Source organism: Lepidothrix coronata, unplaced genomic scaffold (assembly GCF_001604755.1).
Source record: "Lepidothrix coronata isolate B3197 unplaced genomic scaffold, Lepidothrix_coronata-1.0 Scaffold5, whole genome shotgun sequence".
In the NCBI taxonomy this organism is placed as follows: Eukaryota; Metazoa; Chordata; class Aves; order Passeriformes; family Pipridae; genus Lepidothrix; species Lepidothrix coronata.
This window is the reverse complement of record NW_016690185.1, coordinates 2,579,881-2,607,515: the sequence shown is the minus strand read 5'-3', so window position 1 is coordinate 2,607,515 and position 27,635 is coordinate 2,579,881. Positions and strand designations below refer to the sequence as shown.

The window sequence follows — 27,635 nt, the reverse complement described above, 5'->3', positions numbered from 1 at the left end:
TTCTCACTTTGGAGGATGAAGAACCATGCACAAGTTGCAGCTAAGTGAAACTCCTTCTAGGGTTAAACTAAGAAAATGAGCCTGGAGATCAGGAAGAGCTTCTGGGTAGGGAGATGCGCTGAGTGTGGGGTCAGGAAAGCAGTGTGGGCTGAGGCGTGCAGCTGTGTACAGTGGGCGCACCAGGGACTGCTGCTGCGGAGCCTGGCACTGCGCCGATGAAGCGGCTGGTGTGGCTTAGCAGGGCTCTTGGAACCCTGCCAGCAGTGCCAGCACTACTCGGCTTTCAGGAACTGTGAGAATACAGAAGCGTTTCAGCTCTTAGGAAAAGTGAGTTTCTGCTCCTTAAGAGTGTAGAGAGAAAAGTGGAAGTGCCTTGAAGTCTAACCTAAAAGAAAGAACCAGACAAGAAATCTTTTTTTTTTTCTTTATATAGTTCTTGCACCCATCATGTGATTGTCTCCAGTACTCTGAATCACAATTGTTTTAACATTCAGCATTGACAGTAAGAGACCGAGGGCTGAAAGCAAAGGATGACTTTCCCGGCGAGGCACATCGTTTAGGAATCATACCGGGTTTCCCCTACAGTAACTTATCTGCGGGGCTCAGGCAGAAGCAGCCTGATTTCCCACGAGAGAGGGAGCGAGCTGCACGCAGGCATTTCCAGAGGGTTTTGAGCTTTAAAGTGTCACTCCCCCAGAGAGGCTCTCCCACCGCTGCCGCCACGTTGTGCCGTGCATGCCTCTTCCACTTCCTGCTGCAGAGCCAGTTCTGCCGCTTACCTGGGAGAGGCAGGGAGGGTGTCGTAAAAGGAGGAAAAAAACCACCCAGCCGGCTGAGGAAGGAGACCCGGGCACGCCCGGAGAGCGGCGGGGAGCGCAGGAGGCAAAGCCAGCCCTCCCGCTTTCCTCGGTCAGCTCAGAGCGAACTTCCCTGGCCCGCAAGGTAAGAAGTGTCAGCGATGCTTTCTCGGCTCCTGTTTGTAATTAGCTGCTGACCCACTTGTGGCTCTCAGTGGGGCTTTTTTCCCCTCAAATTGCTGTCTCGCTCGCTTTCTCCCCCTCTCTCCTGTAATGATAGCCTGAGCTTCACAGATGGTTACAACATGTTTCAGCCATTTCGCTGCAGTTTGTTTGGATTTTTTGGTTTTTTGTTGTTTTTTTTTTTTTTTTAATCAGGAGGGGTTTGGGGTAAACACTGGGAACGGACACGCCTGGTGTCGAAATGTTGTCCTGCCTATTTACGTAGTTGCCTGGCAATGCCTGGCAGCCAGGCCTGATCCCGCTCCCGCCCTGCACGGCTCTGCAAGCTTAAGGTGGTTTGTTGGCCGAGGCTTCTCCTCCCCTCCCTTTCCCTCCTTTCCCCTCCCTTCTCTCCTCTCTCCTCTCTGCTGCCTTGGGGCCGCATAGGATAGGTCCATGAACCTGGTGAGGGAGAGATGACTGGAAGGCATGGAGAAAACAGGATCACAGATCCCTTTTGCGTTGTCCTCCATAGCATTGGTATTGAAACAGTGGGAGCAAGGTGGTAGTATTTATTCTTAATTAGATAAAATCAGCCATATAAAACCCATTCACCCAGTAACTAATTGTTTCAGGATACAGGTTTTGTAGGGTTGCCATTGACTGGGCAACAAGAACAGCATATCTGGGCTTACTGGTCCTTGACCACCACCACTGCCCACCAGATCAGAAATTCCCATTTCCTGCAAGCCCTGGGTGGGTTCAAGGCCTGAACTGGTCACATCAGTGCCATTGCAGGCAGGCGTCAATGCCCCACCATGACTAGATAGGCCTGTGAGCCCCACAGCTGGTGATGCCAAAGACAGGGGTGCGAGGGGCACAGGCGGCAGGGCTGGTGCTGGCGAGCATCTGCCAATGGAGCTGCTGCCTGCAATGCCTCTAATGCCTCTGAGGCTGGGCTTGCCCCTGCTGAGTGCTGGCAATGTCTTGAAGCATGCTGGGGTTTTTGTATTTTTCTTTTTTTTTTATTCAGTTGGGTTTTCTTTCTGTCTTTCTAAGGCAGGAAACAAGGCACGTGCAATTATGCTGTTCATGTCTGTCACTGCCCCTCACCCCCAGCCGTGGCTTTTGAAGTTTGGCAGAGGGTACATGTCTGAAAGATATACATTCTGCATGTTTCATGACAAGTGAGTGAGGCTGTCCTCAAGCCAGCTGAGGGAGAAACGTCAGGTCTCCCAGGCTTCTCTGCAGCCTCCCACCGCCCACGCACCCCTCATCCCTTGAACTGCAGAGCAGGGAGAGTGGTTGGGGATGCAAAAGACGTCAGCCCCATGAAATACTAGATGTTCTTCCTTATTAGGAACCAGAATCCTCTATGTGAGGCATGAAGCTATAGGAAAGCAGGCTGAGGGCATTTATGCCTCTTGTGGTGGTCCCTCTATCCCACCCCACTGAGCCAGCTCCAGGTTTTATGACAGGATTTTTAGATGTGCCAGGGCCATGGGATATCCCACGTTGGGGTTTATTCAGTGCTTATGGGAGTTTTATCGCCAATGGGTGGGAAATAACCTCTGGAAAACAAGCACATTTTTAAGAATATCTAAGATCACTGCAGACATTTTCATATTTCACAAAGTTTAGAAAACTGTCAGGAAATGCTGCCTATATCTGAGATGCCTGTTTGGATCCTGCTTGAAGATGGCGCCCTTCTAGTTTCTTACTACTTATTGCCCAGTATTCCTATTACTTGTATATTGACATCTACATTAAAGAGACAAAAAATATCAGGTCTACTCTTCGCACCATAGATTGCCCAGTGAAGCAACATTAGTGCTGCAAAAGAGAACATGATGTTTGCCATGCAGGGAAAATTTGAAGTATGTTCTCCTAGCACATGTAGACTTTCATGCCGTGGCTGCAAAAAATACTTAAGAGCAACCATATAGTCAGTGTGGAAGAGGAACATTGTTTTCCTATTCTTTTGCCTACTTTTTCCAGAAAGTATAAAAATAAACATTACCTGCCCTAGATGCCTAAAAATCTGGTCTAGGAATGTGACACACTGCCTTAGTCCTTGCTGTATAGGGTACCCAAAGGAGAGGGTAAGCGTCTGTGATGACAGCAGCCAAAATTTTTCATGGTGAAGTGTGAAACTCTGGAGCTTGGATTTCTTTGGCAGTGTTTATTTAGGTTATAGACCCAAGAGAGTTCCCACATTTGCACTTTCTCTTCCTAAAAGGATTTCTCTCTGAGATTTTTTTGAGGAAAGTTGTGTCTAGTGCTTCTGTAGAGAAAGCTGCACTTAGAGCAAGTGTACTTACACACTTATGCTTACCTGACCCCACAGCAACAGCATTCATTGCAGTCTCAATGTGTGCATCTTTACAGCAGCTTGCAAATTCTGCATTCGCTTACTCCCATCCTGCAGATGGATATCAGCAGCACCAGGGAGCTTAAAGGATTCAACCAAAGTATGCAGGAATTATTTGGAAATCAAGAAATTTCTGTCTATCCCCACCCCTTGTGATCTCAACTTTGCCTAATCTCTACCCATGCCATTTCAGAAATGCCATGACTAGTGAATAAAAAACCCTGTCCTTGTGTGTTGTGCACCAAGGAAGGTGAGGTTTCTTTCTCATCTTAATATTTTCTGTTTTAACAAGGTAGACAAATATAACTTTGATCAAAAGAGCAAAGGTATTTTCTCCCTTTCCAGAAGCAACAGGGAGCACTGCCATGCTCAAGTTGCAGAATCTCTCTTCTGTTTCTTCATGACAGAAGGTTTCTAATCAAAAGCAAATAGATGGTTAGTGTGTGTTTTGGGACAGCACATCCTGACAAGTCTTTGTGCTGGGAAACAGATGAAATACCTGATGTATTTTGCAATCAGCTGCAAGAAAACAGCACAGATGAGCTTGAGCCCAACACCCTTCCTGGACCCTGGCCAGCCCCTTACCTCCATCGGACAATTTTTAGGGGAGTTTGGCCATTGCTTTGAATTTGGGTACTCTACTTACCTACAGAAGAATTTGCTCCCCTTCATTTATCTCTCCCTACAGCTTCTGAGGAGCAGCCATGGCCAGCAGCAGCAGGCTGTGAGCAGGAGGGCTGGGCGGCCTTTCCTGTCTTCCTGGCAGGAGTAGTGAAAGAACCTCTCTAGGTGTGGGAAGCCTCACAAGGGAGCTGGGATGGGCTTCATCCCAGGAGCTTGAGTCACTGAACACCCACCCACAAAGGTTATTTGCTGAGTTAATGCATGGTGCAGAAATGGGTGTATCAGCAGAGGAAGGAAAAGAAGGAAAAAGGGTTGTTTAAGGAGCTCCCTTGACATTTTTTTGCAGCAGTACAGGTCTGGATACTCTGTCCCTTTAGGAAGGGCCTCTTCACTTCATTAAAAACAGAAATATATGCAACAGCTCCAACTGGTTATCAGTAATCTCCTGAATAGTCATAGGTGCGGGGGGGATATTAAATTCTTTAAGCTTTCTGGCAATATCATGATCTGACTTGAAGCTGCAGCATGTTTAGAAATGAGATTGGGCGCGATCTACTCTCTCCAGCAGTCTCTGTGCCAGAAAAGGGATCAGGCTACAGGTTTCTGAGGGTATTTCAGTATGCTGAAGCATTCCTCTACCCTAGTTCTTCAACATGGGAGACCTAAGTGAGTAATTTTTCTGTCCTGTGCATAATTATATTTACAGGATAAGCTAACTAGAAAAGTCAAACGAAACTCAGCAGCAGAAGGCAACCTAAAATACAGGGATAATGGGCTTGGTGTCGGGTCTTTTTCTGAAAGCCAAGGATCTTCAGCTGAGCAGAAACAACACCCTGAAGTACTGCTGTTGGAGGAGGATGTTTTTGAATCATCTGTTACATTTCCAGCAGTGTGAGGATTTCTCTTGGGAATTCCCATCCACATACCATTGCCAGCATTGCTCAAAAAGTGTTCAGCATGTCCTGGGGTTAATTTATCCTTGGGACTATCTCTCCAGACAGAGCTCTGCTGTTGTAACAGCTTCTCTCTCCAACCAGAGCTACTAAGGGAGGAGGAGGATGAAGTCACATTTCCCCCTTTTTTAATGCCGAAGCCCTCACCCCTTTGGTGCCTCCTTCCTTGGCCCTGTGGGAGCAGGGGCTGTGCGTGGGTGTCAAAGCTCAGCTATCCTGCATCAGGGTCTAAGCAAAAACCTGTCTAAAAAAACTGGAAGTTTTTGCAGGTAAAAAAACAAGTGATGGAATGTCTTTTCTGTCTGACTAAATTATTTTACTCATATATTTGAAGTAATTTTTTTAGCTTATGTTACACAGGAAGGAAATAAGGCTCTCATTTAAATATTAGGTCGATTTGGGAGATAAAGAGGCGTTTATCCTTCCAGAGATTAAACTAATAGGAAAGACATTTTTAAACTATTCTGAAGAAAGACATTTTAAGAATTTTGTAGATGATCATTTGCAATAGTGTAATAAAGTTTAAATATCCCTCCTTCAAAAGGCAGAGTAAATACATTAAATAGCAAACTTGAAGAAAACAAGTTTGAATTTTCCCTGCCCATGTTGTGCCGTTCATTAGAATCATGTAGCCTGTGCATGATCCGTTTCACTGATAGCCAGATGTTAGCAATGCAACTAAGAAAAAAAGACCAAAAACTTTGGAGGTTATAGCCTCCAAAGGAATTTAGTAACTTTTAAATCCCATCTGACACCCAATCCAAAACCAATTTATTTCACTAAGCTCTGGATTGAGTTCTCGGTTTCTCCACAGAAATCTGTTCTTCCTTTCATGGTGCTAAACTAAAGGCTATTGAATACAGAAGATCTGAATTCAAAGTATTTTCTAGCATTTTCATCCAGCTACTTCAGGGACCATCAAAGAAGCATTTTAGTGTATGAGGTACTGCAAATTTGTTTCTGAAAAGTCTCATTTGCATGTGGCCAGTTGTGTGGCCAGTTGTCCCCAGGCCACAGCTGAGCTTGTGCTTTATGAACACCAGGGTGAATTTTGCACAAGTTTACTGGAGATGGTCAGAGGGAAAATAAGAGTTTGCAATGTGATTTGTGCCACTGGAGTGCATGTCATTCATTTTACAACCAAATGGAACAGAGATAGCCACAAGTTGAAGCATGTCTGAGCAGGTACTTCAGGGCCAGATGATCCAAGGGTCAGGTTTACAAAGCTGTTATGATGAGCAGAAGACAGATGGTTTGTAGGGTGTTTGACACCTAACCTTCATAGGCGCTTCTCTAAGCCTATCAGGGGACCACTCAGCAGCTTTACGGCTTGATTCTTGTAAATCTGACTTTGTGCAGTACTACCCTGTGAGTCACCACCACAAGGACAGTCATCATTTAAACTGCCATCTGACCAAAGGTCCCAGGCAAAGGACATTTTGCCACCTCTGCAGAGCACAGCACAAGTCCCTGTGTCATGGCCCTGTGCTGATTCTGAGAGCTCGAGGTTTTCCCTTTCCCATCACATTGGTTGTGACTGTCAGAGAACCGTGACTCAGCGGGCTTGGCCAGTGTTTGTGATGTAGTGTAGAGGGAAAGGGATGCAAACCACAGGGAGAGATATGTGATGGCGGTGAGCTGACCATCAGGGTTTAAAGCCTGGTCGCTGGTATGGGAAGGAGCTGGTTTGGCACCAGACAGAGCGCTCTCATGCAGGGGCTGCATCTGTGGGAGCAGCAGCGTGTGTGCTGTGTTGGTGCAACTAATAGCTGCTCTGAGGGTTTGCCTACATGGGAAAATTTACCAGCATAATTATCCCACTGTAGTTATCCCAGGATAACTCTCCCTGTGGACGTGCTTAATATAACATAGGGTATGTATGAATATATGGTAAATCTTCTACACAGATGGGTTTTAAGTTACATAGAGGAGCAATATTTACATTGCAGCCCAGCACTAAAGCACAGTTTTTCTCCTACTTTCCAGAAAATGTTACATCCAGAATTTTCTATGTCAGAGGTACTTTCAGGGGGAGGTTGTGTCATTTGATCTGATCAGCATGAATGTAAAGCCTCACTCTTGCCCTCTTAACATGGGACACAACATTCGCTTTTACAGAACTGTTGTGAGAGCCAGGGTAAAGGCTGGGACACTGCCTTGTACCTCTCTGTGATCCTGTTCTACTGGTTTTTATACTGTGGTCATTTAAATATGTTCTTCATTTAACCCTTCTGATCAAGATACCGTGACTGAAGTCATTGCTTGAGTGCTTAGTCCACTCTCTTCTGATAACTCTCCTACTTGGGATTTCAGCTCCTTCAATGTGATAGAAGGTAAATGGCTGGGGAAATGATGACCACTGGGCTTATTTCTCTATACTCCATGGTAAGAGATAAAATTTGCTGGCAGGAAGCTAATTAGCACTCTATAAGAGGATGAAGATGGCTGCACTTCCTGAAGCCCACTCAGCATTTACCCATCACTGCTGCTGTGGGAGAGTGAAGCAGCACTGTCCATCATTGGGCATCACTTGTCTGGACCAAATTTACTGACAGCACTCCCAAAAGGAAGTGATAACTTTGATTTGGGCCCATGTTTGGGCCCAGGTCAATTCTGAAGGAAGGGGGAAAAATTCCAAACAGTAACTAATCTCTCTAAATTGCCCTTTAATTTTCAATAAAACAAGAGTCATATGATAATAGGCTGGATGAAGTGGTATGATAAAATAAGCAGCCACAATTGGAAACAAGCTTTGGAGTTGAAATTACTCAGCTAGGTGTGTGGTGAAGTTTAGATCTGAGGCATCAGCATGAAGCTATTATTAGAAGGTCAGGAGTAAAATAATTGCAAGTGATTGAATTCCCTGGATTATGCCTAAACCAAACCGCCAGACCTAAGTAGTTTGATCTATTGTCAGGTGCAGAAATTACCTTTGAGAGACAGTCAATCTGCTTTTGCCCATCTCCAGTCTCAGCAGGAACAGTAAGTTCCAGAACTCCCATAAAAACAACTGATTTGCACAACATGATTTCCAAAACTTTAACTGGTATTTCTTTTTCAGACAGAGTTATTTTAGGATTATTGTCCATGTGAAACTGTACCATGTTCACAGGAGCCCTTTCTCTTGTTTTCCAGCCTGCTGAAAAATCCTGGCCTTGCAGTAAGGCAGCTGACTCGCTTCCAGTTCAACTACAAAACTTGGAAATGGCCTCTGTGTCAGGTTAGTCCAAATTATAACTCTGTACTAGCCACCTTTCAGCTAACCCTCTACTTTTTTGTTTTTCCAAAAGTCACCCAGACCTTTCTTGCTGTTTTCTACCATCTTTTTAAAAAATATTAAAATATAAAGAATATAAAGAATACATACTGCTTTTCAGTACTCCAGCTCACAGTCATTGAATGATGACTGAGGATAGGCATTTGCCTATATGGCTGTCCATCTACAGTGTTTCTTCTTTCAATTTTTCAGGGACTTTTGTGGGACGAAGCATACCAGTTGAAGTGGATGAATCCATACCATGGTCCCAGTTACCTGAACATGTCTTGGAAAAGGCTTTGCACCCTTCTGGAGAGGATATGGAGGATGAGGAGGCCCAGAGGCCATGTGTTTCTCGAACACCTCAGCCTGCGGCCGATCCATCATGCCTTTGCAGAGCACCAGCATATCATCAGTCAGCACCATCTGTTGAGCTGGACAGCAGCTTGTGGTCAAAATATACTGATCCTGATGGAGATGGACACTTCTGTTCCTCCAGTGAATCAATAGCAGGAGTATTTCCCTCCAAGAGGCATCTTACAGCTATGGACAAACCAGGCATGCAGCCAAGATCACAGCTTTCAGCTGACACCAGGCACAAATCCAGTAAATCAGAGCAGATCTTGTCTGATGTTCCTGAGGACTCATTGGAGGAGAGCAGCCAAAGGAGTTCACAGTCACAACAACCCTCAGGAAACAGACACCCAGCAGAGCTGGGGACTGTGGATACAGGGCACAACTCCCAGTCACGAGACGTAATGGGCATCAGGCACCTGGAGCCCCCCTTACCGCTGGTGTCTGTACTGAACTCCCAGGACCTCCCAGGACCACTGATCTCCAGAGAGTTTTTCGGACCTGAGCACCAGCAGTGTCCTATGTGCCAACACTTGCCACATCCCAATGCGCCCTTGCAAGCCCCCGGCTGCTTTGGGCACCAGTGCCCGGCAGAGCAGCACCCCCAAGGCCCATGTGAGTAGCACCGCTCACCCTGCAGGAGGTTCTCTGGGTGTATCACAGCCATCGCTCACCCAGACAGTGTTTCCCAATGTGGCATGCAATTATTAACCTCTTTAAACATCTATTTGCAGTCCTTTTACAATTTCAGGTTTTTGAGTTATGCAGCTGGACTCTCTGATGCAAAACCTCCGAGCCAGATAAAAAGTTAAAGAGATCACGGTTACTCATAAATGCAGGCTAATGATTTTACCTAGAAACTAGCCTTTGCTGGTCACGCTGAGCATACAAAGCCTCTCCCTGCTGTTATTTCATATTCTAGTCATTTCCTTCCTCCTTGCATCAACCATTCAGCAGCCTCCTATACTGACTCAATTCCTATTGTTTTCATAGATTTGCTTGCTCCCACTTGGATCCCCAAAGTTGAGAATTTCCTGCCAGGATTAGGATGGGAGGTTACCCTTGATCTCTGTAAATAGTATCCCTCAGCACTATGACCAAACTCACCCATGTGTTTTATTTCTATGTGAAAAGAGCATGACATCCATCATCCTCATTTTTTTCTGTTGTGAGCTGAAATGAAAGCTCATTACTTAAAATGGAGCCCTCTCAGCTTCTGGTGATTGTATCGCTGAACGCTGATGTGCCTCCATCAATATGGGTGTTTTGGCTCTTGGAGACTACACGCAGTTTACAGCTTGCTATTAATTAGTATTCCTTTTCAGTCTCTGAGATTTTTATCTGTTACGAAGTGAGCTTTGAACATTCAACAGCAATATAATTGTTTTAATACAATTTATATTACATTAGACTCATGAGACCCCGACCTGTTTTGGGCTGGCTTTGTAATAAAAAGCTGTAGGCCTGTGCTGATAACCCTATATTATTTTTTTTTTAACCTTCTGTTGACTCTACAGCTGTTTAAAGAGTTTTGTCATTCCAGCAATGTGCTATAATTAGGTATATGAAAGAGCGAGGGTTTCAGAAACTCGGTTTCCAGCTCTAATTTTGGAACTTCATAAAGGGGAAGGGGCTACAGATGGACTTTCAACAACTCCTACAGCTTAACATTTGGAGAATGTCCTCTGCTTTTCTTTTCGTACCTTCTCCTTTCAGTTCAGCTTTCAGCAGACAAAGAGCTGGTTGCACAACACCCCTCACTATTTACATCCATTTACCTCCTCCACAAGTGGGCATCATGAGAAGTAGGACATTTAACTGAATGGGGACATTTTGTTTGAAAGCAGGAACTCTGAAAGGCTTTCTTTAGAAAAATCACTACCATTTCAACCATATCCAGAGGGCAAAAAGAGTAAAATAAACTCAGATGGCTGGAGCAGATTTGGTCAGGACCAAGAAGCTGGCAACTGTACTCCTGTTTCTCACATGCCTGGTACAGCATAAATCACCTCGACAGCTCCTTGCGTTTCAGATAATTGTTGGGCAGTGGCAACCCACAACAAAGCTCTGCAGTTTGTGTGTTGCAACATGCCTCCCCTGGGGAATAGCAATTGTGCCTGGAGGCTCTAAACTGGCTCCGGACACCTGCTATTTGAGATACAAAAGCAAAACTGCTTCTGAAGTCAAAGAAATTCTCGCAACAATGCTATGTGCCGGGGGATGATTATTTCAGGTATCTCTATATGAGAGGTGTGTCACTGTATGGGGGCATATTTCCGTGGCCACGTTGTGCTTTGAAGGGCAGTGACTTCACCATTGAAGTGCTGTGGATCAGACAGATCCAAAGGAAGCCAGTGAAACACTGGCCTTAAAACCTCTAAACCAAACTGAGTCTCCCAGGTCCCTTCCATCTTCCCTAGAGCTGGTCATGAGGAATCCATGAGAAAACCATATTGATTTGTAATATTATTCTCCCAGCCCTTTTCACCCTGCCCTGTTGCAAACAGTTAAGAGGGGGAGTGGGAAAATCTAAAACAATCTCAACAAATGCAGTGTTGCCAACTCACAATTTCATCAGGAAAGTCTTTGTAATTATAGGGTTGGTTGGTTGGGGGTTTTTTTGTTATTGGCTTCTGGAATTGGACTATTTAATCAAAGCTTTGTTTTCTTTCTTTTTCCTCCACTTTAAAAAAAAAACAACGATAGTCCTCACAGCTGCTAGGGAAAGGAAAGCATGACCCTAAAAAAGCTAAAAGGATTTTAAAAAACTAGTTTTGGGGGGAAAGAGCATTTGAGTACTGCAGCTTTCAGAATCAACTCTTAACACCATAATCAAGCAGTGCTAGTAAGCACTGCCAGGCTGGACTTTGATCTGCACACAGCAGTTTGAAGGTGCATGGAGCTGCTGCCTAATGAAAACTGCAAGCAGAAAGACTGGGGGGAAAAAATTACTTTTCCCCATTTGAGAAGCAAACAGCTTACATTGCTTTCTCTTTCAGTTTATGCCAACAGTTCCACTGTACATTAGTTATTGAACAGCATTATGTGCTTGTGCTCAGTAACAGTGAGGGAATTTTCAGAATTACTTGAACAAAATTGTCACTTTGGGCTTCCCCTGCAGCCTCCTGCATGGCAATGGGAGCAGCAGCAAGGCCTTAAAAAGTCACTTCAGCAGAAAATTCACACAGGGTGAAGTAACAAACTAAGAGATTACTTTTTCTCTTTTCATTTACAATAATCACGGTCTGTTTAGCCTTAGTGTTGCAAACTGATTTGTTCCAGGATTTTGCATCTGCTTCCATGAGAACTTTGGGATGATTCATTTTTACAAGTTATTGTCAAAAAAAAATTTCAAAAAAAAAACCCCAACCTCTACTGAAAAACACTGAGGCATGGTAAGTGCAGGGACAAAGCAGCCCTGAATGTTTTATTGTCAGTTGTCCCAACAGCCCAACCCAGAGCGAGGATCTGAACCATGCCAGGTTCAGATGTGAATGGAAAACAGAAAGCTTCAAACTATAAAATGTTCCTTCATCTGGCTTCTTCCAGAGTGAGATACCTGCAAATGCCTCCAAACTGCTCAGTTTCCTGAGACGTGAAGGAGGACGTGCCTGGAAAGGAATAAACACAAACTGAGGCAAAAATGTGTTGGCTGAAATGATAGTTGCTGCCTTTATTTTCTCACCCTCCCAGATGGCAGAGCTCCTTACCAACATTTTGTACAGACATCGCAACCACTTCCTCCTGTTCCTGGACCTTGCATGAGAGTTATCCGCCCAGCCCAGCAAGTCATCCCAAATTACTCAAACCTTCGTGCTCCCAAGGGCACTGGAGACCGACCACCACCCCAGAGGACATGCTCCTCCCCTGGTCCTCCTCGATTCCCGTAAGTATGCCTGGGGGCACTGGGGGTTGGGGAATCTGGAAGCTCCAACCAGTAATTCTGAATCCTTGTGCTGTGAGTATGCCCGGGCTGCAGGGGGGCATGTGAGATGCTGGGTCGTTTTCTTTATTTGCTATTTTACACCCAATGGGGGCCTGACCTTACCTTAGAGAACTTCAAAGCCAGATACCTGATATGTTGTTACAGCACACTCTGAAATGCACACATTAAGAAAGATAAATGCTTGAAGGTTAAAGGGATGAAGGGTTGAAAAATATCTCAAAGTTGAAACCTTAGAGCTCTCCCACTCAAGGGCAAAGGTCAATTTGGTGGCTCACTGTGGTCTTCAGCTTTGCGCTGTACCAGCCTGGGACAACTCAGTCATTGGCTTCCAGTGATTTCCTTCTTCTCTCTTCTGTGGTGCAGAGAAAAAGGGAGAAAACCTCATCAATTGCTGATATATCTCTACACTGCAGTTTGCAGCCTTTTCTATGATTTTTCATGTAGTAGTATAACACCACACATCTGGCACTTTTCATCCAGGGGTTTTTGACTGGTTTTCAAATATTAATTTACCAGGCCTCATATCCTTATATGTACATCATTAGCAGATGGGAAACCTATCCATGCAGGATTTTTTACCTCCAGACTCTGTTACCTAAAAACAAATTGAAGCTTCAGGTATTGAGGATATTTGAAATCAGACCATTTTTATTTAAGTGCCACAATACTTTTAGTGGTGTTAAACTTACAGGCATCCGTGCTTGAAAATGTCCACTTATGTGACATGGTCTTGGCAGGAAACTGAGAGAATAGGCAGGACAAAGGAGGGCAGATGACTGAAATATTGCTCTGCTCTGGCCTGTGAAAAGTTAGGGGCTGTGACAGAAAAGTGACAGCAAGATAAGGCAATCCTCTCTGCAGCAGAGAGAATTGCACTGAAGAGTTTGTATGGAAATGTAAAAATGTTGGGGAATAGTGGGTGTCCTTTGCAGTAGTAAAATTTAAAAACAGACTCATAATTTTTGGCACATTTTTTAGATAAAGTGAAGTTTGGGGAAGATCTGTAAATTAGCCACAGGGTAGTTTTTTTGTGGCCATTGTTGAGGTGCGTTTTGCTTTTATATGCTAAAAGAGATCCAGAATATGCGGGGTCTGTCCTGTGGCTGCGTGACTGGTGTTTGCAAGCTGATTCCCGGAACAGCAGTTATATGTTGGTAATATTTGCCTATAGAGTATTTTGTAACAGAAAACATCTGCACCGAAATGAATAAACCAAATCTTAATGTGACAACAGAAAACATGCTGTGACCAGCCTGTCATCATTCATTTAAGGAAGGCTAAGAAAAAAAGAGAGTGGTCTTGACTGACTAAACATCACAGCTCTGTGGGGAAAAGCTCTCAGAGAAACCTAATGCTCATCCAACAGATTCAACCCAGCAGATTCCCAGCACACCTCACATAAAAATCTCTTAAACTGTGAAGCCAAAGTGTCACAAGACAGGAACTGCTAAGCTTCCAAAACCATACTTTTCTGTCTGTTCACTACAATGAAGATGTTAGGCAAGATTATTGCACGTCTGGATCTCCAGTCCGTGACAAGAGAAAGCCTTATTTGGGTTTGCCATTCCTGGTCAAGAAATTAACTTTGTATCCTTTAGGAAAACTTCGTGTTTATCCAGAACTGGAGACCCTCCAGAGCTGGAGGTGGAGTGCCCTTGTAGCCCCATTTTTCCCAATTCCCACCTTGCTCTGTGCCTCCTGTGCTGCACAGGATAGCATGAGAGCATGTGAGGTGCCATGAAGCACCCCTTAGATAATGAGAAGAGGTTACCCAAGGGGCACCGTGCTCCCATACACACATAACAACATCCACACCGCACTATTTCTCGCTCAGAAATGGCCTTTGCTTCTGCTAATTGCAAGCTGAACAGCTTTCAGCTATGATGTGACTTATTTCCTGTGATTGATGTTGCTTCAGCAATAAACTGCTTCTTGAGGTCGACTGTCACCAAAGTATCCATTCAAAAGATGCTGTAATAACTTAGTACCTATGCTGAGTCAAGCATCTCTACAAGAACTTTTCCTAGCTAATATGTAGATCAAGTTCTTAATGTGTTATTAAAAGAATAAAAAATTCTGAAATTCTGAATTTTTCCTGAAAAGAAGTATTTTTAAGAACCCCACTTGCTTTTCTTTGTAGAAACCAGCTATACAACCAGCTGCCTAATGGTCAGATGCCACCCAAGGCATGTGGCCCGGATGAAGCATGCGGTTGTCCTTCTGACAATTTTCCATCTCCAGCTGCTGTCCCAAGACCTCTCAGTAACCCTGCAGCCAAGGGAACTCTGAGAACCAGCAATTTGCCGGAGGAGTTGCGTAAGTGGTTGGTTAGCAAATTTGTTCTGTGCAAGATTTTACAGCGCAGACTAACAGTTTTAGGTGGGAAAGCTCCAGAAGAGGGAAGGGGGCAGGAAATGGCAGGGGGAATGACAGTGACACAAAGACAACAAGAAAAGAGTGAGTGTCATCACATCTGTAGGGTGTGTCTGTGTTCTGTGGGATGGAATTATCCCCTTGAATCCTGAAAATGTAATTGTCATTAATTGCTTGTTATTTTGTTTACAAAAAGTAAATACTGTTTAGGTTGTTTTCATGACTCCTTGCTAAACAGGATGTGCCTCTGAGGCAGGAGGGGCTGAAGCTTACAGTAAAAGCCTAATAACAAAGTCCTAGGGATAAAGCATTGCTGCCTGTCCCAAATGAGACAAATATGTTGAGCCTTGAACCCAGTTTCTCCCTGACCTGGTGAATGGAGAAGACTTTGGGTCAGGAACCCATGCTGAGGGCAGCACAGATTCTGGCTGAGGTGCTTTTATTGCCACCAGCCCCACAAACACATTCACCTTCAACTCATACAAGAAAGTCAGGTTTCAGAAAAATGAGTTCCTTCTTAATGCCAAGGTGGCTAGTAGGTGAGAGGTACCATTGCTAAGAACCCTCCACATCTCTCCTGAGGTTTTGATTCTTCCTTTTGTCTTCATTTTCCACATCACCTTTCTACTCCAGAGAGTGGCATCTCTCTGGCCTGTAGGAGTGAGTTACAATACCGGGTGCCACTCTTGGATATACCCTACTTTATCAGTTATATGGAGGAATTACTGGATAAAATAGTGTCATTTGTGGCACATGCTTAGCTGGGTTAGATTAGCCAGCTGGTTTACCCTGGTGCAAATCCATGATTCTTTAGTTAGTACAGAAACCCCTTCCACAAGGGCAAGGACAGTTGAAGGCCTTGTTGTCATCAGCTATGCATCCTGCCTGCAGAGGGGGTTAATGCTGCTCCAAGGTGAGGCAGTGTGGCATAAGGGCCCCTCCAGCTCCATATCAGATCAGTGGAGTCTGAGGGAAAGTTGTGCTGGTTGCAGCCAGTGCAGGCAGCAGGAGCTCTGGGTGAGAGCCCAGCCTCACTTATGCCAAAGGGCTGGGGAAAAGCAGTTCTGGCCGCAGGGCACAGTGAGCAGCAGAGTGATGTTACCCTCTGCAGCTTGCCAGCAACAAGGCAGTAGGACCTCAAATCTGCAGCAAGGTTCTGTACAGGGGGCAGATTTCAACACCAAGACACTGCACTATCCCACATGCATTTTGTAAGTAATCCTAAAAACCGAAGTGGGCAGAACCTGCAGTTTTGGAACAGCAGGAAAAGGAGGGCTGTGACAGTCTCACCCTCTGAGTGGTATATTGAAATGTGTTTCATATTCATATGGACTCTCTCTCCCAGGCAAGGTCTTTATAACCTATTCAGTGGACACAGCAGTGGAGGTTATGAAATTTGTGAACTTCCTGTCTGTAAATGGATTTCAAACTGCTGTAAGTATTCCTTCCGGAGAAAATTAATTTCAACCAGGAAGAAAAGAAACATTTTTTTAAAAAGCAGAGGCTATCCATTTGAATGTTTTTCTGTTTATCATCACATTCTGTTGGTTAAAGAAGATACACACAGAATGAACTAGCCTTGGCTTTGCAAGTTGTAACTTAAATTATTTGCCTTTTTGTTGATTCGTATTTGAACTGAATTTTATGCTTTGAAATGTGCTTTAAAAATGACCCTGGAAAATTTCATTTAGTGCCACCAGATACCAGATGGGCAATTGTATGAGGTTTTGTGAGCTGTTCCATTAAGATTGTCTCATATTTGATCTGTAATATCAATATTAAAAAAGGTCAATTTTCATGTTCCTCCCATCCCAGCTTTTTTTTCTGTGATGCTATTACATCGTTAGTTCTTCAGACATGAATACCTTTCTGCTAAAAAATTATCTAAAATGAAATGAAACAGCCCATCTCATGGTTTCATTTGTTTTGTTATACTTTTAAAAGGGATTCTAAAAATCATTGGCCTGAAAAGGTCTGTGTCCCACTGTCTAATCCCATAAGCCATTCAAATTTTTACTGAACTTCTCATGAGTTTGCTTTGTCACAGCAACTCTCTCTAAGGGATCTATCCACAGAGGCTCTAGGATTCAGTGTTCATCAAAATCTTGATTCGTATTTTCTTATTTCAGGAGTATATGCTATCTGACCCCTCAACCTTCACTCTTTGGCTCCAATTCAGGAAACCATTTAAGCAAGTGACTGTCATTAAACTGAATGAGACTCGGTGGGGGGCTTTGCACATGCTTATTTATTTTCATGAATCAAAGATTTTTTTTTTTTCCAGAGACTGCAATTATACTTCTCTCCAGCAGTTCTGTACTATGACCAATTCGTAAGAAAGCTTTGGGCACCATAGAGTTACAGAGTAGAAGGCTCATTAATTTGCTGCATGGGCAACTCATGGACCCTGCTGAAGAATAATAACTACAGCAAAATGGCCCCAATGCAAAGAAACAAATATGCTTTCTATGTACAAAAAGGGAAAAAGAAAGACTTAAGAGCAGAACATGACTCATCTATCAAAACTTGGAGAAGTTAATACTTCCTCCATTGGTCACAGTCACTGATTTCTGATTTCTGAGTTTACTGGGCATGCAGAGAAGCGAGGAGTCATATTCAGTCTATGAAGTCTCCACTGCTCTGCTGGCGCTGAAGTCTGGGTTACTGCATCCAGTATCAGTGACCTGGCTGACTTCCACCACACACCCTGAACATTTAGTTCAATATGAAGCTAAAACTTCACACTCGGTATACCCTTGCAGCCAGAAGATAGTGGGCGATTGCAGCTATACAGATAAAGTGGGCAGCCAGCCATCCTCATGAGATGTTTAGAGTGGCAAAAAAAGCCACTTTGCAAACATCACATATCTAATGTTCACCAGCATTGTTTTTTTCTTGTTCCGTCAAGTGAAAAAATGATTGGGAGCTGGCAGGGCAGGGCAGCCAAAGGGCCGACTGAGCAGGAGCCCAGCAGTGTGCCTACAGCAGCCCCTCTGTGCCTGACTGGTGCCCATCCAGCTCCACTCTGAACTGCAGGGAAAGGGGAGAAGTTGTGCATGTACACATTTCTTTCCTAAGGGAATCGGGCATGCATGTTAGAAACTAGAGAAAAGAGTAGGTGCCATATCAGTGCCATCAAATGGAAGGAAAGGTGAGAGGATGTTCACCATGGACTTTCATTCTCTTGCAGATTGATATCTTTGAGGACACGGTACGAGGTATTGACATCATTAAGTGGATGGAGCGCTACCTAGGTGATGTATGTAAGGGCAATTTAACCTTGTTCATAGCAGAGGTGACCTGAGGAAAATGGTTGAATTATAGCAACAGGGACAGAATCAAAATGCAAGACCCTATTGTCATCTTCCCTGCCCCTACAAAAATGGCAGAGGCCTTACAGAGAGAGCGTAGGCAAATCTCACTCACTTCTGTGTCTTATGGTCCCAAAGCTCTCTCTTTAAGAAATGAAGTGCTAATCCTGGAACTCTTGCCAAATTCCAATGCTGGCTGTTACATTCAGCCTGAAGCTGCCATTGAACAAGTTGTTCCTCCATCTCCTTTTTAAATTGTGGGGTTTAGCTATGTTTGGTTAAAGTGGTATCTGTATTTCATCCCAGGCTGCATAGTTGTGGCTAATGTTCATCCTTCTGACCTGTAGCTTTTAAATTGCTATCTAAAACACTGAAGGGTTCTTCTGGATAAACAATCCTATATGTATACTGGAAATTGGTATTCTGTTGGTTGATAGATTTGTTCTCGTGACTTGGTATCTATTTAAGCAGTAAAACATAGATTTATCTTGCTGCCAGTGCAGTTCCCTGCAGCAACAACTTCCTCTGAAGTTCAATTGAGCGGTGAGTGCACATCTTTAGGATTAAGCCAAGTTGATCACATTATACCAGCACAGCTGGACGCAAACTGGTGATTCTGTCGCTTGAGACATGGAGTGAATTCCTTGGATTCACATCTTGCTGAGTAGCCACCAAGCCTCTGACTCACTCTGAGCAGATCTCTGTGGTTTGGGAACAGCATGGAAAAGTGGTGGGCTCTCCCTGGCCTGAGCAAGAAAGCTTAACCATCAGAGACAGCACTACACAGGTTTCCTGAAGATATCCATCAGGGCACCTTAGCTCATGTACTCAAGACATGGTACAACTGCAGGCAGAGCCAGCCTGGGGCCTCTGCCATGAAATGCAGTCATGCCTTTTGGAGTTTCATCAGGACAAATTATGCTTGGTCTCACCATGCGTAATGGAGGTACTAAAACTAGAAGACAGCATGAATTTGCTTTTGCCAAAAACATCATTATAACTTAAAATACAAACTGGCAGATCTCATTTAGGACTCCGGCACGGTCAGCAGGAGAGACAAGTATGTGCAGAGAACAATTCCATGCCTCCACATGAGGATCTTTCTCTGACTGGCCACCCTAGAAATGTTTGGTTTCCTCCATTTACTGTAGAGGCACTTTCTAACTTCAAAACCCTTACACGTGTGAGGAGGAAGGGACTGCTTGGACACAAGCAGGGAATGTATGCAACTGGGCATGTGTCTTTCTAACCCTCCACATCTGTAAATGCTTATATGCATGTCAGGCATGAGCAAAAGTAATTCTGGAGTATGTTAAGTCAGTGTAAAGGATAATGGCTCCTTACCGTATTTGACCCTGTGATGGGGCAAATTCTCTTGATGTAGCACAGAAGGAAGGAGTTAATTAGGTGCCGGGCTGACTGTGAGCCACAGACTTCGAAGCCTTACACAGCCTGATGTGGCTGTGTCGGGGATGAAAGACAGGCCCTAGGTAAACTCAAGTAGGAAGCTTTCATCTGCCAAGCCTCTCCACTGGCCTGCCATTAAGGAGATGTTTCCCAGATATGAAGGATGACCCCTCCATGGAAACCTGAGCTCCAGTGGGGGGCTGGGATTAAAGAGGTCACGGGCTGGATCCAGGCTGTCCTAGCAAGGTGGAGGAGCATTGCTTTCAGCCAACTGGGCGAGGTGGGACAGAGCTGCTAGGTACCCCTAAACCTGCCCCAGGCCATCCACAACAGCCCACCTCTGCACACTTCACCACTAAGATCAGCAAGAGAAGATGTCATTTCTGCTGCTGAGAGCCCTCAGGGTAGCTTCCATAGACCACTGCCTTTAGTGGCTTTTTGTATACAAAGCCATAGATGGCTAAGTAGATGCACTTTTATATAAGCTGTTGGAAAACATTTAGGTCTGAATTTTAAGATAAAACTTTTCTGTGTATGCACATAGACACTCTACACTGATAAAAAGTAGCTTCATATTACAGAGATTCCAAGTGTAAACTAGTAGCTGCTAATATATCTCTTGACATTTAGATTTTCTATATTACGAGATCTCGAGAAATAATGAGGCGAACGAGTGTATGAATTCTTCTGTATTTCCTGCCAGAATGAATGAGATCCTCTCATGTTTGCCAAGAACACAAAGATCACTTAAAACACAAACTGGCAGATTTCCGATCTGCTTCTACCAAACACGCTGCGTTTCCCAATTTCATAAAAGTGCTTTTCTCCCTAACAGAAGACGGTGATGATAATCATAGCAATCAGTCCAAAATACAAACAGGATGTGGAAGGGGCTGAATCCCAGCTGGACAGGGATGAACATGGCTTACATACTAAATACATCCACAGGATGGTAAGCAAGGACATGCATTTGCTGTTTTACAAAGACTCTGTCTCTTCTCAAAAGACAAATCTGTCTCCAAATGGCAGGTTCTTTGCTTTGTTTTCCCTAATCCCTGTAGTTAAACACCCCTCTTTGGAATTCATTAATCCTTCCTCTCATCAGATCAGCTCCGTATGCTCATTAACATCTGCTAAGAGGTTCAAGGGAGAAAAATCCTATTAAACGTGCTCATCTTATTTCTCCATATTCTTTATTGTTCCAGGTTTTTTTCCCTCCTTCACCTTCTTGAGCCCTTGTATAGCCCTGAGCACAATCTTATCTAACAGTGCCTGACCTTCCTCCCTATAAACAGCCTCTGTTGTTCAGCCAGCCTGGAACTGAGGTCTTTTTTCAGGCAGCAAGGCTGACTGAAAGGTGGAATTGCAAAGCAAAGGCCAGAGGTGCAAGGGGGGGGTTCCTGGGAGGTGACAGAGGACCAGACACCCTCTCCACAGCCTGTCACAGGAGGGACATTTAGCCCAGAAGATGCCACAGAGCCATGAAACTGATCCTTTCTCCCTCGGTTTGCAGTGTGCTGCCTTTCTCACCCTATAACCCATCTGATTCCATAGTTTCGTCCTGCAGTCAAACTTCTCAGAAGCTGTCACCAACAGATGAGCTCTCAGCAGTATTTTGCTGTCCTTATCACCCCTGGGATGCCTGTGTCCAGGGCCATGGGGAACAGGCTGGGTCCTAGCTTGGACACAGACCTGGCCTCTGGCTGAAGTCTTTCACCCTGTTGGAGACTGAACAGGGGCCTTAGTCAAGTCAAGCTTCATCAGTTAGAGATGGATTTCGTGGGATTGCAACTGCAGCTAAACCCATATTTATTTCATACCACAGAATCAAATGCTCATAAAAGGCTGACATCTTTCCTGTATCATTTCTGTACTAATGAAGAATCAGATTAACTGGCCAAACCAAACCAAGTCCACCAGTGATAGATCAAATCACTTAACAGAAGAGCAGTTTAAGTAAGCAACAAATATTTTTACAGATAGGGTTCAGATGCATGCAAAGAAAAATTATCATGGCGTTACAATAGAACTGGCATTTTGTTCTATTCTAGATGCAGATCGAGTTTATACAGCAAGGAAGTATGAACTTCAGATTCATCCCTGTGCTTTTTCCAAACGCCAAAAAGGTAAAATACATGCATGCTTATAAACTTGTTGCATTATTAAGTACTTATTATTTTGATCACAATGCACCAGGTGAAATCTTAAAACTAAAACACTCAATTTCTTGGTTCTTAATACCCCACTAGTAATATTCCAAAGCCCCATTTTACATTAAAAGTTTATGGTTTTATGTACATACAAATAAAAACTATTTCATCCACAATATAAATCAGTGCATAAATGTATTTCTGATGATGAACGTACAATAAAACTCAAATTGCCTTTAGCATTGAAAGAATTTAAATGGGGAGAGACAATCTATCCAGGAAGCCTGCTTTTTATATTAACCCTTTTATAATTTTGTCCAGATGTAATGCCGATGAGTGAGATGGGCAAGATTTATGACTGATGTGAAGTGAGGATCTGGAAAAGGGTGTGTTGAGAATATAAAAATAAAGAGTATAATAAATATTAAAGTACTAGGCTGTTCTTGAACTTTGATGGGCCCATCAAAGGCAAACTATAAGATTTTTTAGGACTTGCAATTTCATCTGCCCTCCTTACTTGTTTTGAAGACCCATTTGAGAATAAGAAATAAGTAATGCAACAGATTCTACCTCACTCTGAGAGAATCTCTTGAATTTTTACAAGGCCAGAGAAATTAAATTACTTCAAATATAGTTGAGAAATAGCGTTCTTGCCCAATCTCATGCATTGGATTCATGTTCACTTTTCATAACTAAATGCTGTGTGCACTCTTGGGTAGCTGTCATATTACCCCCAGGTAGGTACGGCTGCACTTTGGAAAAGTGTGGAAATTTCTTTATATTTCCTTGTGTGACAAGATTTTGGAATGTCAGTCAAAATTTAAACAATGTTATCAATGATTATAGGTCTGTGAAGTCCCACTGCACTTCTGGATTTTAGTGTAATAAATTATTTAGGCACCAATTTAAGCTCAGAAATTTGAAAATACATCCCTGGGTTTGTAAAATATGTGAGGTCCTTTGGAATGAACGGTACCTCTGGTATTTCATGTAATCCCTTCCTGAATGGTCTCAGTCTGGTACTTATCTTAAGTGTGAAAAGCTGGGAGACAGCACTGGTGGAAACTGTGCAGACCAAAGGCAGGGAACAAGTCGCATTTTCACTCAGTCTTTGCAGCTTGATCGAGTGGAAAGGGCAGGATGGCTCCTAACCTTGGGGCTACTTAAGTGCCCACCACATCAACAGACCCTACACCCTGGTTGCAGAGAGGAGTGTCTCAGGAGGCACTGTAGCTGCCTTTGGGCTTTGAGACAGAACAATAAGTTATGTTAATTTTGGCTGAACATTATTTATCGGAAGACTATTTAACATATAGCAGTGTTTCTGTCAGACAGAGATCTATAAGGAATTTCCAGGGTTGGTTTATCCAGCTGCCTCTATCAAAGCAACAGGCTCCAGGCATCCTTCCTGCCTATCCTCTGTTGTCCACATCACCCTTCAGTTTTTTGAGAGGTGCCTTTCTCATTACATTATGCAGATCAGAAATTTTTACTGCCATTAAGCTTTCTTCACGTATTTCTTTGCTACATCACCTACCTTCATCCAGCTAGTTAATGATAATGTAACTGAGGACGTCATGGGTGGAAGGAGAGCACCAGAGCCTGAACAAGCGGCAGTAATGAAATCCATAGGCAGTCAGAAAAAGTGAGGTACCTGAAAAAATGCCAAGTATATGTACAATTGGATGGTGTTGGTGGGCAAATTATTTCAATTTTGTCTTTTATACTGTGTTTTATATGCTCAAGTAGCAGTGGAAGAGAGCAGAAAATGGAGGTTTGGAGGTTTCATCTGGGGATGTGGCTATTAGATGAGTTAATCTCATACAAAGCACATCATAAAGCACTGCTGGTATGTGAAAATTAGTCAACCTCCAACAGGAAGAGATCTATGTGATCCAAGGAGCGTTCATTAGGAAACTGAATAATGAGGGGGCAAAAGCACAACACACAATTAAGGTGGAACTGGGATTTCCAGTTTCCCATCGTACACTGCTAAAGGAGACATGGGTCTTGCTGGTTCAAGGTTTGCATCGCAGCAATCCACAGAAATATGTCTTCATCTGGCCACCTCATGACCATTAAGCCATGATTGCCCCATGCTGAAGGCTCCCTCTGGCAGAGTGGAAGCAGCTGGAGGGGTGAGATGAACAGGGTTGATGCCAGGGAAGCCAGGACATCTCAAACTACGCTCTGCTGTCATAGCCCTAAACAGTCCTGCCCTCTGCACTAATACACTCTGCCCTCTTCCTACCAGTTTAATCCTCAGAGTTACAAATACTCATTCTATGGCATAGAGAGAATTTCCTCTCAGCTTACAGATACACAGCCAAGTTAAAAGAATTTAAAGGACAGTAAACCATTTTCCCATTACTCCCACCTGTAATGACAGGTGTCATATGGCAAGGAAAAGCCCCTTTTTCTCTCTCCCTGCTCCCCTGGGTAAAAATAGCAGCTATAGTTACCCCTTTACACACCTTCATCGAGTTAAAATTACTGATTAATGTGCAGGTGCTTTTTGCACTGACTTCATTATGGAGGATATTAAACGAAACTGCAGGAGCAGTTCTGGAAGAAAGGTGCAGAGTCTGTCTCTAGATGTATAGTGCCTCTCTCATTATATCCCCACTTACTGCTTTCTTACCTGTAACATATTTCCCACGCTAATTTCCATCTTAACTAATGATTTCCCATATGGACCTATATCAAATCCTTTTCTGAAGTCCAGACCAACTATATCTAATGCATTTCCTTCCTCAAAAAATTGTAGTTTCTTATCAAAGATAGAGAGAGGGCTCTTTGGTAAATGCTTGCTGTATTTCATTGCATTTCCTTCTATAGACAAGATTTAGTAAAGAAACAAATTTCATGTAACAATGCGCATGCATGCAAACATAGTCATCTTTTTTTCTCCCAGTAACATCTGAATCTCTTGGCCAATTCCAAGCAGCTTTGTCAAAAGAGTACAATTCACAAAGACTAAAATCCATTCCTATGCAAAAAAAACCCTAGCAGGTGGAGGCAAGAAATCTTATTTGTGCTCCTAACGAAGGGAATGCTGTGGGATCTTGCCTCATACTGAGGTATCCACCTGGTTTAAAACCTGCACTTAAGGGAGAGCACTGACCAAAGCCTATACTTTCTTGAACACTGGAGGAAGAGGAAGGTCAGGCTTGATAGATACCTCTGCCACTCACGAAGCTGCTTGTTCAGAGGCCTAGGTGAGTTCAGACTAATGGGTGTGTAGGTGCCTGTGTGACTTACCTCTTTCTTCCTATTCATAAATGCTATAGATCTAACAAAGTGGTTGCAACCATTAACACAAATCGCTCCCTGAGCAGGGAAAGCGATGCAGCTTCATTCCTACAACTGTCCAGGCCAAGGAAAAGACATCCAATTTGAGAAGCACGATACTTGGAAAAGAAAGATTGGGACTGCAGCTAGATTGTTTGCTGGCAGGCAGGACATGTGCTGCCCATGCCAGGGCATCCCCTGGCGAGGTGCCAGAAATGTGGTTCACACCACACCACATCATGTGGCGAGGTGCCAGAAATGTGGTTCACACCACATCTTTTTGCTCTGTCCTCTTGGAGCCAGCTCCACTACCTTGACAGGAACTGTGCTGCTCCTAACAGGAGCCACCTTGGGAAAACACTGTCTGCTAAATGAGAGGTCCAGGGAGCAAGTGCTGGATGTCCTGGCTGCTCGTGTTGCTTACCTCCTTTCTCACTTTGGTTGTGTTCTAGTGTCTTTAACTTCAGCTCTCCAAAAGAAATCTACATCTCATGGTGACCATGAGCTGGTTTTGCTCAAGGATCAGTCCATCTGTTAATTAATGGTATCATAATAGCCCTTCGCCTCTAAACATCCAGGCTGTCCATATGGAAACCTCACAAGGCTGTGGAAACATGCAAACATGAAGTCTGAGCGGGTCTCTCTCCATCAGCCTGCTGTCACTCTCTAGGGCCATTGTGGTCCTGGCTTCATTATGTTAATGGGCATTAGCCAACCCCTGTGAAAGACTGCACCTTTCCCAGGGTGCAAGGAGTGGTGGAGGTTTGACCCTGCTAATCTGGAGATGCATTAGTCTCTCCTCAAGCTCAGCATTGGCCTCAACCTCCTGCTCAGGAGGTGGTCAGAGAACACCATACTTGGTGAAGGAAGGTGCAAGGGGAGGGTGAGAGGGCTACCAAGATGTGAAATGCTCCCATGGGGTCCCACTCTTTCCCTATTGATTCTCATTCCAAGGTTGAACATGTTGTGTGGATCCTTTAGCAGCTACTAAGGTGGCAGCCTTTCCCTGCACAGGACACTGAAATGTCTCCCTTCTCTTCTCAATGTTTATTTTCACAAGCCTTTCGATGCCTGTCACTGAGATGAGACTTCCTTTGAAATGTGAAATTAGCCAACATGATGGCAGAAGAGAAAGAGAGACAGGCAAGCTGTGAGATCACACAAAGTTCATTTATTTAGGAACCGAAATACAATTCTGAAGCCAAATTAAAATTTCTTGTTGTTACAGGAAGTGCCTAGAACAGACAAAATGAAATCTTGCTTGGCAGGGCCTGACAGAATCTGCAAGGTTCTGGTACAGATTCAGGAGGATTTACAGGATTTAGTGTTTATTTTCCTTGTTTTTTCAGGAACACGTGCCTACCTGGCTGCAGAACACCCACATTTATAACTGGCCAAAGAATAAGAAGAACATCCTTTTGCGGTTACTGCGGGAGGAGGAATATGTTGCTCCTCCAATAGGCCCTTTACCAACACTCCAGGTTGTGCCGTTATGAACATTATAACTTAAAAGTGTATGTTGAGCGGTTGCTAAAGGATTGTTCCTGGCACGGAGCCAACGCTCTTCCAGATGGCTCTTTTTGATGACAGAAGATACTTTCTGCTAAAGGAATTGGTTGTCTTGGGTTACGCAGGCTCAGCTTGTTCTCTCCCATGTTAAACAACTATTTCCAAAGCTGATGGGGCAGAACTCTTTTCTTTAGATTTTTAAATAAGCTGCAAATGGAAAGAATGCCCAGTTTTATTTTAACATCTGTTTTTAACATATTCCTTTATTAGTCATAATAGCAAACAAATACCAGAAATAATGCTGCAATAAGAGTAAAATAAAAATTACATTCTCCTTTTTGCTCAGGGTTTCTTTAAAGATATTCCTGCCTTGTATAGCATTATCAAACCATTAATTTGTATATACACTATTAAATATTTGCCTTTTTAAGGCACCTTATATATTGTGTCTGCTTTTATTATTGCTGGGAACAAGGGAGAAATGGGTTGGATAACGCAAGTTTTCCTTAGCCTGTCTTGCATAAAGACGCTTGTCTTCAATTAGAGGACTTTCAGATCTGAAATCTCTGGAGTTCCCTTTCCTTACAGCTGGGTCCTTCACACCTGCAGCGTGTTGCAGCAATAGTCCAGAACAGGAGACCTAAATGCATGACTATGTGTGTGCTCTCAGTGCCATGGAACACTGCAGTATTTTTTGTAGCAGCCCTTTAGGTTCATTAGTGCTCTTCAGCCCTTATTTAAAACAGACCATGTCAAAGGACAGCTGGCGCTTGGAAAGCCAGCAATTGTTAAGAGAAAGAACATTGACTCCTACAACTTGTATGCAGTATAGAACAATAAAATAATCAAAGATGGAGAGCCATGGCGTGTTGGCAACCGGGAAGGCTCAACAACATCACGTCTGCTAAAATTTGAACATTTTTTTACAGAGCACATAACCATGACTTTGGTGAGGAGTCTTTGTTTTTTAAACAGCCTTAACCTTACTGAGGTAACAGTGGACAATTGGCTTGAAATTCTGCAGCCCTTATTCTTTAGAGCAGTCACACAATAATGTCTTGCTCTGACACCAGAGTGCTTCATGCCTGCTCAATGCAGGCTCTCACCAAGATCCTACTCAGCTTTATTATT

At 43.7% G+C, this 27,635-nt stretch overlaps 1 protein-coding gene across 4 annotated transcripts; it reads left to right on the top strand.

Annotated features, from left to right (window-relative positions):
* Window positions 1–665: 665 nt before the first annotated feature.
* Window positions 666–26,649, top strand: TRAF3IP2 (TRAF3 interacting protein 2). 4 transcript variants are annotated; one of them, XR_001876881.1, is made up of 10 exons: window positions 666–942; window positions 8,043–8,127; window positions 8,377–9,132; window positions 12,211–12,403; window positions 14,604–14,779; window positions 16,182–16,270; window positions 18,027–18,090; window positions 20,390–20,506; window positions 21,606–21,680; window positions 26,345–26,456. XR_001876881.1 is itself a non-coding variant. In XM_017827735.1 (10 exons), the coding sequence occupies exons 1-10, from the start codon at window positions 736–738 to the stop codon at window positions 26,489–26,491; spliced, it is 1,914 nt and encodes a 637-aa protein (XP_017683224.1). In that variant the 5' UTR covers window positions 669–735; the 3' UTR covers window positions 26,492–26,649. The 4 variants fall into 4 exon arrangements, 3 of the variants coding, with proteins under 3 accessions (XP_017683224.1, XP_017683234.1, XP_017683244.1); XM_017827735.1 differs by having other exon boundaries at window positions 669–942; window positions 18,027–18,095; window positions 26,345–26,649; XM_017827745.1 differs by lacking the exon at window positions 666–942 and adding an exon at window positions 7,152–7,240 and having other exon boundaries at window positions 18,027–18,095; window positions 26,345–26,649.
* The last annotated feature ends 986 nt before the right edge of the window (window positions 26,650–27,635 follow it).

Coding starts and splice junctions, on each gene's coding strand:
- TRAF3IP2 (XM_017827735.1), top strand. CDS start 736: ATGCCTCTTCCACTTCCTGCTGCAGAGCCAGTTCTGCCGCTTACCTGG. Junction 14,780..16,181: donor CAATTTGCCGGAGGAGTTGC/GTAAGTGGTTGG, acceptor TCTCTCTCCCAG/GCAAGGTCTTTATAACCTAT. Junction 16,271..18,026: donor TAAATGGATTTCAAACTGCT/GTAAGTATTCCT, acceptor ATTCTCTTGCAG/ATTGATATCTTTGAGGACAC.